This window comes from Brassica napus, chromosome C5, assembly GCF_020379485.1.
Source record: "Brassica napus cultivar Da-Ae chromosome C5, Da-Ae, whole genome shotgun sequence".
Taxonomy (NCBI): domain Eukaryota; kingdom Viridiplantae; phylum Streptophyta; class Magnoliopsida; order Brassicales; family Brassicaceae; genus Brassica; species Brassica napus.
In genome coordinates, this window is record NC_063448.1 from 21,854,742 (window position 1) to 21,867,237 (window position 12,496).

A 12,496-nucleotide genomic window follows, 5' to 3' on the forward strand; every position below is an offset into this window, starting at 1 on the left:
TGGCGTCTTCGTCTAAAACTCCGGAGACAGTTCGAGAAGGGTATTGCGGGGCTTAACTCCCCTTCTTTCAGTCTTGCGGTCTTATCTTCCCGATTCCGGAGTCCGTTCTTGAGTTAATCGCTGGACTTGGCTTAGCGTTTACCTAGATGTGCCCTAATCTTTTGCAGCATCTCATAGCTTTCTCCGTTCGAACTAGGGAAGAAGGCCTTTCTTTTGGTCTCGATGAATTTCGTCAATTTATGTTAGTGAAGAGGAACGAGCAGAGTCCCGGGACCTTTCTCGTATCTACACGCCCAGGTCGCCATGTTATCGAGAACATTTCGTATCGTGACGACTTCTGGCGAGAAGAGTTCTTTGTTTTCAAGGTCGATCGAGCATCGGTGGGAGACTTCGACTTCTCTCGTCTTCAAAGGAATTGGATTACAGGCATAGGTATCCTATACCTTGATAACTTTCTTTTAGATTTTTTCAAACTTTTTGCTTTTTCTTTTATTTTGGAATCCTTATCGTGCATATTTTCAGCTCGCTTGGGTCAATCGAGTTTCTCGGATCAAGTTCGAGGTCTTTTACACGCTTTCCGACGCGGTCAGGTTCAATGGGAGAGTTTTAGCATGGACAGGATTCGGTCGGCGTTTCTTCTTCCTCGTGGTGAGGGCATTGCTCCGACTATCGGGGAAGTTACTCCGACGTCGGGTTGGCTCGAGGCTTCTTCTTCGGAGCCACCTCAGGATTTAGCTTTGACTCGGTCTTCTAGACGTCGACCTAGAAGATCGTCCTTTCATGCGTCTAGGTCGATTCTGCGAATAGGTACCGGTACTGGCGACTCCCAGAGATCACCGATCTCGCTGAGCTCGGGCTCGCAGGGGAATTCGGCTTCGCCTAGTCGTGGCCGTGCTGGTCCACCTCAGTCCGATATTCCTGATTCATCGTGTTCCCGTTTGAGGAGCAGATCAAAAAGGCAGAGGGTCGAGGATGTCGGTCCGGCCGAAGTCGATCTTGGAGGAAGCGACGCTCCTCAGGCTGCAAGTTCCTCATTCTTTGCTTCCAAAGAGAGGGAAGCTTATGCTAAGATTGCTGCCGCCAATGTTTTGGTATGTTTTTTTTTTTTTTTTTTTTTGCTTGGGTAATACTTTCGTCGCCTCTATTTTTGAGTGTGATGATTTGACCTTGATTCCGGTTTTTTAGGCTATGGATGCTTGTAAGGAGCTTGTTTCGGCGATGAGGAATCATGCTGAATCTTCCCAGAGAGATGCAGACATCGAGAGTGTGGCTCTCGATATTAGGAGAATTTTGAGGGAGCTGGACATCGCGAAGCTCGAGGGAAAGAGAGATGCTGAGAAGATCAAGGCGATGATTGAAGATTGGGAGAGACTTTCCTTCGAGAGGGCGATGTTCGAATCGGAGGTTACTGCCCAGAAGGTTAGGATCGATGAGCTCAAATCCGAGAGGGATCGAGATGTCAGGCGAGCCGTCCGGACCGCACGTCTTAAGGCTTTAACCATGACCCTAGAGTGTATTCGATTTTTTTAAACAGGTAGCTAAAATAGCTTATATTTGTCTTATAACCAAACTAACAGCAAACAATCATCCCAAACATATCAAATTATCAATCATTGTTATAGTTCTCAATTAACTTTGATAAGACATTCAACAGAGTCAACATGAAGAGATATAAAATAGAATTATGAAAATCCAATAAGAAACCAACCTTGAGGATCCGATGTTGATGTTCCGGTGAAGAACCGTGCCACAATCAGCACAACCGCCATCAATAAGCTCTCAGACCCAAAATAAGACATATTATACTATAAATGATGAATGCCTGATGGTTAAATGTGACATGAATAATTACATTTAATATTAATTTTTATTTTTGGTAAAAAATTTTAGAATATGACAATAATTCATATATCATCATTAAAATATATATACTCAAATAGGATATTAAATAATATAATAATAAATATAAAAATACTTTATAAACTTTGAAATATTATTGAAGTCTATTTTTATACTCATACAATTTTTATCACTAAAGAAGATTTTTAAAATTTTATACATTCTTTTAAAAAATTATAAATTAGTAATACAATTTTTTTAATATTTTTAAAATTTTGTTTAATTTTATTTTTCGATAATAATAAAAAAATTATATCATTTTTTTAATTTTATACAAATTTATTTAATATATCTTGACCAAAAGAAATATACAAAAATCTTTTAATATTACAATTTAAATATATATACATATATATTCTTAAATATAATTTAAAATAAATCAAATTATTTAATTTATCTTAATTTTATGTTTAACTATCAAAATTCATATTAAATATTAGTATCAAAATTATTTTAAAATATTAAAAAAAATATTTTTATATCTAATTTAAGTTTAATTTTTTTTTTATTGGTGCATATAGTGCAGAAAAACACCTAATACTAGGTTAAAGCCTTTACTAGAATTTGTCGTTTGTATTGAATTCAATTCTTTTGGATACTTACACAAGATACTGTAAAATCTTGTGCTTGTCATAAAATCAAGACAATGTACTTGTTAGATTTTAGAAGTAAAGCTGTTTTTTTTCCTGAGAAAGGGTCTGCTAAGTGAAATATTGATCCAACTGATGCTGAAATCAGTGATTTAAAAATGAGAAAATTGCTAAAAGAGAACAAGAAAACAGCATAGTTGTCCCTATGGTATAAATCTTTTTTTGTCCATTTTTTCTCCGTTTTACCCTTTCCATATGTTAAAATTAATGAAATAAATAGTTATATGAATCAGAAAAATTATTAAAAATATAAACAATTAATAAAACACCCATTTACACAAACACATATTTTTTTTGGGTTGAAAAACATAATAAATAATATTTTTAAATTACGTTCTACTAAAAGTAGAATTCTGTTTCTACACAAAACGGGTAAGTAGAAAATGAATTCTAGAATGAACACATCCATCTACTTGTTTTAGAACGTACAAACTACTTTTTACTATAATTCTAAATATGGGGAATACGTATTCTACTATTTGTAATGATCGCTACTTTTATTCAGAAAACTGTTTCTACTTTTATTGAGTATTCTAAGTTATCAGGAATGCAAAATCTAAAACATATACGAACGTCCACATAGTGTAGAAATTACATTCTGGAATTTTGTTATGTTCTACACAGTGTAGAAGGTGCCTTCTACGGATAAAAAAACTGAATTTTCGAAAATTAAGGAAGTTGCAGTTTTTAAAATATTCTCAAAATATTCTAACTTCCTAAAACGTGTTTTCATTGATTTGGTTCGTGAAAAATTAAAAAAAAAATCGATTTTGAATGTTCTTCTTCACCAATCTATGATTTTCCAATGATTTCTCTATAGTTTGTCTTGTGATTTTTACAAACTCTTGTTCTATGATGCATATCTATACAACATGTGGTGTTTGGGAGTTTGGAGCAACCACGGGATGGGTTTTTACGGCTGATGAGAGAGGGGCTAGGCTACTGTTATTGGAATCAACTTCTACCTTAGAGGATTTTAAAAGAATGGTTTTGGAAGATTTTGATATGGAAGAAGATAGCTTACCCGATTTGGAGTTGAGTTATCTACCTAATGAGTTGATCAATACATCAACTTGTCCGCCTGTGATCATTGCAAATGATCGACAGCTTCAGAATTTTGTTTGTTTTGTTCAAAAGTGTGTTTCTACTCGATTGTGTGTAACATCTAAAGCCAAAGTTGAGAATCTGAATGAACCAGACTTTGATCTTAACAAGTCGCCAGCTGATTCAACTACTGCTCAAGAGGAGGGAAACTCGGTTGATAGGGGGAATGAACCAGCTCCTGTGTTTGTTGAGAGGCAGTGCGAGGAAAAGAAAGAAAAGATTAGAAGAGTCGAAGTTGATGAGGATGCCTATCATGCCGATACCATGATCTCGGCCAAAGAGGACGTACATAAGATGTCAAAGTTTTCTGTGCTCAATGTTGTTAAGAAGGGACAATTGTTTGAGAACAAAACTTTGCTGAAGGCGACTTTTGAGATATGTGCAATGAAGCATAACTTTCACTATGAGGTTATCAAAACGGATAGACAACTTTGGTACGTTAGATGTGAGGATAATGCATGCAATTGGTGTGTTCGAGCAGAGTGTTTGCAGGATTCTGAATATTTCATTATCAAAAAGTATGTCGGTGAACATACATGTGCACCTTCAAACAAAACCAAACCGGGTAGGACTGCTTCGGCCAAAACTATAGGCAGTCTGATTATGCATAGGTATGAAGGGGTTAAGGAAGGGCCGAAATGCAATGATATAATACAGATTATGCTTATGGATCATGGCTGTGAGATCACGAAATCTTTAGCATGGGATGCTCGTGAATATGCGGTTAATGCTGTTAGAGGTATACCAGAGAGAAGTTATGGAAAAATACCGAAATACTTGCACATGCTCAGAGAGGCTAATCCGGGAACACATTCATCGTATGAGATTGACAGCAAAGGGAGATTTCGGTACCTGTTTATTGCATTTGGGCAATCGCTACGAGGATTTAACAGAGTCATAAGGAGGGTTATTGTGGTTGATGGCACTTTTCTGAAGAACAAATACAAAGGAGTTCTATTGGTTGCAACTGCTGTAGACGGAAATTCTAATTTGTATCCTCTTGCATTCGGAGTAGTCGACTCAGAGAATGAAAATTCTTGGGAATGGTTTATGAGACAACTAAATAGTGTCATTGCTGATGATCATCATTTGGCTTTCATTTCGGATAGACATGCGGCCATTGCTAAGGCGCTTGAGACTGTGTATCCAACAGCTAAACATGGTATTTGCATTCATCATTTGTTGAATAATGTGGTAACATATTACCATGGGAAAGGACTTGTTGGGTTGGTTGCAAAGGCGTCCAAGGTTTATAGAGTTGCTGAGTTTGAAAAGATATTTGCTAATGTGTGTAATATCAGTCCGGCAATTGGAAAATACCTAAGGGATGCTGAAGTCCAAAAGTGGGCAAGATGTCAATTCTCTGGATATAGATATGACATAAGGACAACAAACCCTGCCGAATCCATCAACTCTGCTTTGCGTTCGCCGAGAGAGTATCCAATCATTCCCTTGTTGGACAGTATCAGAGAAATGCTGACTCGGTGGTTTTATAACCGTAAGAAAAAGATTTCAAAGCATAATCATCCTCTTACCGAAGATGTGGAGAAAAAGATTGAAAGGAGAACCGAGAAAGGCAAAAGATTTGCAGTTTACCCTGTCAGCGATGGTCGCTTGCTTGTTAGAGGTGATAAAATCGACTGCTTAGTTGATTTGGATAGACGTACTTGCTCATGTGGGAAGTACAACCTGATGAAGATACCTTGTCGGCACGCAATTAAAGCTGGGTTTCATGTTGGCAGACAGCCACACACATTAACTGATTTATTTTACACTACAGAAGCTTGGCGAGAAGCTTATCATGAAAGCATCAATCCTATTGCTGTTCCTGAGGATGCTTGGTCCATGCCAGAAGATGTTGTCGTGGACAATGTGCTACCACCAGAGTCAAGAAAATCAGTTGGAAGGAATAGAAAACGGAGATATGAAACTGTTGAAGATAAACTTCGGTCATCGCAAACATCACAAAAGAGGCAGCCTCGCAAGTGTAGTAGATGTGGTATTAGTGGGCACAACAGAGCAACTTGTAAAATACCAATATAGTCAGTCACATATGGTAAGGGTCAGCTTATATAGCCAGTTCGTTTATATGTTTTTCAATCTCGATTTAATTGTGTTTCAGGTATTTATGTTTCTGTTACAGGTTGGTCTGTTCAAGTATGCAAGTTGTGGTGTTTGAAAGTGCAGTATTGCCTTGTCTCGTATGGTTTTTTCTTCTAAAAACAATCAACTTTGTTTAACTTTGGATACTTTGGATAATTCTTGTATGGTTATTTTATCAGTTTCATTGTTATACATTGGTATTATTTTCACTTCACTTCTCTATCTCTCTGTTTGTTTAGTTATGTTCAGCTATGCTTTTGAGTTCGAGTTTAAGTTTGTTTGACAATAGCTGATGTCTGATTTTTCAACAAAAAAGGTGGATTGTAAGAACAGATCACTGAGCACAAAATATAAGAACCATTTGACTGGTAAAGTCGACACAAATATTGTTGCAACAAAACACTTATTGAAGCCAATACTAAGAACCAAATGACTGGTAAAAATGAAAAAAACACACTAACAAGAAGATACTTAGAACCAGTAGACTGATTTCACTCATTCTTGGCTTCTTAATCTTCCAAAAAGCCATAGAATGCTTCCTAAGCAACCTAATTCGAGTGAATTTTTCTGCTTCCTAACTTCTTCTTCTATTCTCTGTGTGATACTACTTTTCAGATCTTCAATCTCTTCTACAATTCTCCCTTGCTCAGCCTCTACCCTTCGAATCTCATCAAGCAAGGCGTCATCAACCCACTTAAATAAATGATTTTCCTTCTTTCGCTACATAGAAACGAAAATCAAATTAGGAGAAGTAAAATGGAATGAAAAAACATGCTGTTTATCCTACACAATCGAAAATCGAATCAGACAAAAAAGGAACATAACAAATCGGTAATTGAATCGAAAAACAAATCAAGACTATGAACCTGTGCCCCTATTTCACATCTATAGAACCGTCGGTAAGGATTGTCATCAGTTCTCGAGTAGAATATCACAACCCCTTTCCCGCACCAGCACCTAGATGGCACCCCGTATGAATGTCGCCTTGAAGTATTCATGTGTGTGAGAAACTGCTTCAGAGAGAAAAAGGAGATTGACGAAAAAGAAGAACAGAAAAAAATGGGAAAAGTCGGGTTTGGTTGCTGAGTTGGTGTTATATATGTCGGGTTTTAGGTTTATTGTGGATCTAGTTCTGGTCGGGTTTGATTGTTGAGTTGGATCAAAAGTCTGGTTTGCAAGAAGCCAAGTTAAGTGTATTACATTTGATTCGATTTATTTACTCCTACGGGATGATCTAGTAAAACAATTATTCTAAATGTTCTTGTGGTCTTGTTCCGGGTTTTTGTTTCGTTTAGGGTATGTTTAGGGTTTAGGTTAGGTTTGACTGTGGTCTTGTTATGGGTTTTTGTTTCGTTTAGGGTATGTTTAGGGTTTAGGTTAGGTTTGACTGTGGTCTTGTTATGGGTTTTTGTTTCGTTTAGGGTATGTTTAGGGTTTAGGTTAGGTTTGACTGTGGTCTTGTTCCGGGTTTTGTGTTTCGGTTAGGGCATGTTTAGGGTTTAGCTTAAGGTTCTAATTTAAAACAGTGTTAAATTCTAGCATTCTTCAGCTAAAAACTCTTAATAACAAAACCACAAGATGTACATTTGATTACAAGAGTCAATCCTAAAAATCATAATTAAACACTAGAAGTTATACAATAAACTAAGCAGTCTTGTTCCTAAAAATGATAATAAAATCTAGAAGTTATACATCAGATTAAGCAATCTTGTTCATTACATTAGAACTTGAAACCAAGCAGTCTCACAAAATCTCTTCTACAGTCGAAGAGAGACACTCCGGGGATTGATACTTTGACATCCTATCAATCAATTCCGGATCATTAGCTGCTTCCCAAAGATCCCATAGAATCCTGTGGCGAGCTTCGATAATGTTACCATCATGCAACAACGACAACTCCAATCCAAGCGCATGACACTCAATGAACTTCACTGCATAGACGCCACAGTCGCATGCACTTTTATTCAGATTCCCAACGGGGACATAGGAAACAGTATATGCACCGACTGCGAAATCCTTCTGGTGTCTCATAGGCTGAACTGCCTTGACAATACGCGGAATAAGGTTTGCGAACCCATCCACCTCCTTGTACCTTTTCTTACCCGAGCAGTCGAACACTTCAATGCTCCTCGTCACGAAACTGATGCACAAGGCGATCCAATGATTCCCACTGACATGAACAGGGACATACAGGCGATCCACATCTATATTCCATATCTCATGTGTCCTGCCATGTGGTGGAAGGACTCCTTTACCGAACTGCAGTAGCAAATTATGAAGCATGTAGCTCTTTCTACCCTGAGCTTCTAAATGACCATACTCTTTTTTAATCATATTGCTGAAGACGACAGTCATGAAGGCGACACGATGAGGTCTCCATCGTTTCAAAGATGTTCTCTCCCGGAATACGTACATTGCAGCGTCAATCTCCTGCATATTTTGAAAATCTTAGCACACACAATGTATTTAAAAGACACATATGGAAGCAAATAGTCTCTAAGGTTTACCAAGCTATTTAACCACTCAGATTTATCCATAAGACGATTAGCAATCTCAAAATCTAAAGTGGCAGGTCCAATCCGTATAGGTCTGAAACCAAATACAATGATAAAATTGTAAAACATTCATTAGTTTATTTTAAATGTATTAATACATGTCAGATGAATGAGAATAGAGTACTTACGTGGAGGAAGTTGACCAAGTTCTAACTTTTTCCCAATCCTCTTCACGGAAAAACACCAACGCGGCATCTGGCGAGTCTTCTTTGGTTCGATCCATTTCCTCATCATTCCACTGCAGTGGAGCCATGTTAAACGGTTTCGATTTACTTAACGTCTCAACTTTCACTTGAGACAGATCAAAACCGTCAACAAATGTAGCTTGGGACAGGTCCCGCAAGTCTTGTGTACTCAATCCAAAATCAAAATCATTAGTTTCTGTAGCAATCTTTTTCCCGTCCTATTCATTAAAATTTAAAACATTGCATATAAGAAGAAGCCATTTATTCATAACACAAACAAAGCATTACATTCATAGAGTTTAATACACAAACATTCAAACATATTACACTTTAGAAACCTATTACACAAAGTTTCACATTCCATATTACATAATATTACACAGTCAATATAAAGTTCCATAAGCCTAGCTCCAGCACCCTAACTCAAGCATCCTAGTTCCAGGTTCATCAAGTTCTACACTTTCTCTTAGGTAGTACCTTTTTTGTTGGAGTAGGTTGATCGCCTTTGCGCTTAGGTTGAGCTTGAGCGCCTTTGCTCTTAGGTGGAGCTTGAGCGCCTTTGCTCTTAGGTGGAGCTTCCTTGGCTTTGCTGTTTAGTGGAGCTTCTTCAGTTTCTTTCTTACTAGGATAGCTTCCTTCACCAGTCAAACTGATTGCGTCCTTGAGCTGTGAAACCTCAATCTCCATCTTTCCCATCCTCTCTGTAAACACCCTCTCCATATTCGCCATTTGCATACTGAGCACATCTCCCAATGAAGTGACAGATGTGCGGATAAGACCCTCAATGAAACTCATAGTTTCAGGACCAAAAGTCAGAAACTTTTCTGCTGATCGCTTACACAGCACCTTCTTCTTTCTTGTCTCTGCTCCTTCATCAAGAAACTTTCTCTTGCCTTTTCCTGCGACCTTAACCGAAGAGTTCTCCTCGTCTGCTACAACATCCGTATGATCCACGATCTTATCAGCTTCTGACCCTCTATCATGGCTGTCGGGTTCCTCCATTTTAGACTCTTCAGGGTCTAAAACTGGCCAGTCTGTGTTGCTCCAATCATACTTGTTCCTGATCCTCCCCAAAACAAGGTCCACTCGTTCATCTTCCATCTCACCCTCCCTTGTGTACTGAGCATCTAGAAACACATCACCATTACCAGTCACTGATATGACCGAGAAGAAGTTATCCTGCAAACAGTTAAAACATGAAAATCCAAACAAAATATATACAACAACCATATAAAAGAAAAAAACAGAGAGAATGTTACCTTCTTAGTTAAGGAGTCCTCGAGCTCAATGATGTCTTCATAAGAAACTTTTGCAACTCCTTTCCAATTGCCACACCTTGGACCTTTGAAGCTGTCTGAGACTCTTCTGCCTAATATTTCTCCAAAATCAGGAATTGCCTCCATAATCCAAATCTGGAGAGCATAGGAGAAACCCTCGAAAATGTAGCTCTCCTTCTTACCCAACTTCTTCATTGCCTTCTCAATCGAACTCAACAGGAAATCATACGAGTGAAGACCCCAATGGAACTTCCGAACCTTGTCAAAATCCATCACCAACTTGATGTACATATGAGGGATGGACACCTTCTCATCTCTCCCCATCACCACACCCACTATTACACACAAGTAGATCAACCTCATCCTATCAAGCCGCGTCCAAGTGTGAACTTCTTGTAGATGAACCTTTCTGATCGACTGCAAGGTGATCTTACCACCTGTGTGCAGTAGGTTACTCCAAAAACCCCCGTCGTTTTTCCATTTCACTACGTCACTGTTAGTTTCCCGTGTAATCTTGAGGCCTGTCACAGCATGGTACTCCTGAAGCGAAAACCGGAGAGGCGTCCTCGCAAAAACAAACCACTTCTCATGCAGCTTTGAGGTAATCAGCTGTCTACATATGAAGCTATCCACTAGTTTCCCAGAGAACTTGAGATCATTTTCGGCAATAGCCATGATATGTGTGAAAACAGGATCTCTCTTCACATCATCGTACTCTGCACACATAGCTTTCTTCAGATCTCTGATAAGTTCCATGCGGCAACTGTTGTTGATCTTCTTAACCCGAGGTTCTGAACCCTCTGCATATAATCGTTTAGGTAGCTCCAGCTCCATATCTACAAAAGATAATAAAACACATGGTTGTTAACAGCAATATCATAAACATGCAAACGTCCGAAACAAGCGTAAGAGTGAAACTGAGCCAGAGTGAAACTGAGCCAAACACAAGATAATAATCAAAAGCAAAACACCATTGTCTAATCAAATTTAAATTTAGAAACACAGTAGATCGATTAATCAAATAAGACAAGTCAATCTCCATCTCGCAATCAAATCAGCAAATTAAGACAATTAACAGTCAAATACACACAAACTTTGTTCAGCGAAATCAGTATCGTAACACTCATAAAGACAAACACAAACACTAACATTGTTCACCAAAATCGGTTCACATAATCAAAAAGTCAATTCAGACAAGCAAACAAATATTGATCCAAGTCAAAGTAACAAACTTAATAATGAAACAAAGACTAAGACAAATCAAAGAAACAAACCGTTCACAAATTGAGACCAGATAGCCGGATGAGAGAGGCGGAGAAGGGGAGAGAAGCCGAAAGGTGGAGAGAAATGGAGAGAAGCGACGAGAAGCAGAGAGGCGGAGAGTAGCGGAGAGGTGAAGAGAATCAGAGAGAAGCGCCGAGAAGCGGAGAGGCAGAGAGGCGGATAAGCTCGATTTTGCCTTTGATTTCACTGGTTCGTCCACAAGATCGCCATCTTCAAAGTCTCAATTTTTTGGCCATCAGAGAGAGGCGGTGAAACAAAAACGAAATTAGTTCAGAGGTGGAGGCAAACAGAGAGAAGCAGCGAGCAGCAGAGAGGCGGAGAAGCTTGATTTCGCCGTTGAATTCACCGGTTATTACACAGGATCGCCATTTTCAAAGTCTCGATTGTTTTTCTTGAGAGAGAGGCGGAGAAACCAACAAGAAATTAGGGTTACGTGTTTTGTTCCCTTTTTGTTTTAACTTTTTTAATATATCTTTGTAACACGTTTTTTAAAAAAAAAAATTACTTAGCACATGAAACAAACACAATTAAATTATGTTTAATTAGATTAATTCAAGGTTAGTTTTGGAATTTTGGAAAATTTTATACTAAAGGGACAATTTAATGATGGATTTATACCATAGGGACAACTATGTTGTTTTCTTGTTCTCTTTTGGCAATTTTCCCTTTAAAAATTAGGCTACCTTCTATTTGTATAAGAGTAATGATTAGTCCAAAACAGTTTTATTTAAAAAAGAAAACTACATTAAAAGTTTAATATTAAACACTGTTTTGTTATGAACTTAATCCGTGCGAGTCCACATTAACTAGTACTAACAAATACACTAATCTTCACTATTAAAAGAGATGTACTATTTTTATCAACTATAAAATAGTAATATTAGGTCCATATATTTAGTTACATTTTTTATTATTTACATTAATTTATTTAATATATAACATTTCTAAATAATTATGAAGATATTAATAACAAATCTATTTTGACGGTAAAATTTAAATTTTAGTATTAGTAATAAAAAAATCTGTTGAAAAAAAATCTAACAAAATCTTTTTTTTAATAAATAAATATTTTAATTAATACACTGATTAATTTCGTAATTAATAGTATAATATTATTATAAATTAATTTTAACTAAAATTTTATTATAAAAATGCTAATTTATAAATTTTATAACTATAGTCTATATTATATTAAGATGAAGGAATAAATGAATTACATATACATATTATATTAAACTAGTAAACTAATATATTTTGAAAAATATTTTAAAAATAAATAAATAAAATATCATTCATTTTTAAAAATGATTAAATTCGTAAATTATGTAATAAGTTTTACAAAAATAAAATTGTTAGCATATGTTAAATTTTAATATTTATAACTATATATTATCTACTTAGTTATTTTTAGAATAATAAAAATATATTATCTAAAAATG

General features: G+C 36.7%; 2 protein-coding genes across 2 annotated transcripts; one reads left to right on the forward strand and one right to left on the reverse strand.

Moving 5' to 3' along the window:
• Positions 1-3,404: 3,404 nt before the first annotated feature.
• On the forward strand, positions 3,405-5,696 carry LOC106377759. Its single transcript, XM_048757312.1, has one exon. The coding sequence runs from the start codon at positions 3,405-3,407 to the stop codon at positions 5,694-5,696; it is 2,292 nt and encodes a 763-aa protein (XP_048613269.1).
• Positions 5,697-7,319: 1,623 nt separating this feature from the next.
• LOC106376207 lies at positions 7,320-11,523 on the reverse strand. Its single transcript, XM_013816274.3, has 6 exons — positions 11,048-11,523; positions 9,756-10,609; positions 8,974-9,675; positions 8,440-8,714; positions 8,264-8,345; positions 7,320-8,186 (listed from the first exon to the last, which is right to left on the reverse strand). The coding sequence occupies exons 2-6, from the start codon at positions 10,605-10,607 to the stop codon at positions 7,500-7,502; spliced, it is 2,598 nt and encodes an 865-aa protein (XP_013671728.2). The 5' UTR covers positions 10,608-10,609; positions 11,048-11,523; the 3' UTR covers positions 7,320-7,499.
• Positions 11,524-12,496: the final 973 nt, after the last annotated feature.

What these genes read in the sequence shown, in the direction of transcription:
- LOC106376207 (XM_013816274.3), bottom strand. Translation starts at nt 10,607, where the DNA reads ATGGAGCTGGAGCTACCTAAACGATTATATGCAGAGGGTTCAGAACCT. An exon ending in AGGACTCCTTAACTAAGAAG is followed by an intron (nt 9,676 to 9,755) that starts GTAACATTCTCT and finishes AACTGTTTGCAG; the next exon opens with GATAACTTCTTCTCGGTCAT. An exon ending in CTGAGTGGTTAAATAGCTTG is followed by an intron (nt 8,187 to 8,263) that starts GTAAACCTTAGA and finishes CAAAATATGCAG; the next exon opens with GAGATTGACGCTGCAATGTA.
- LOC106377759 (XM_048757312.1), top strand. Translation starts at nt 3,405, where the DNA reads ATGCATATCTATACAACATGTGGTGTTTGGGAGTTTGGAGCAACCACG.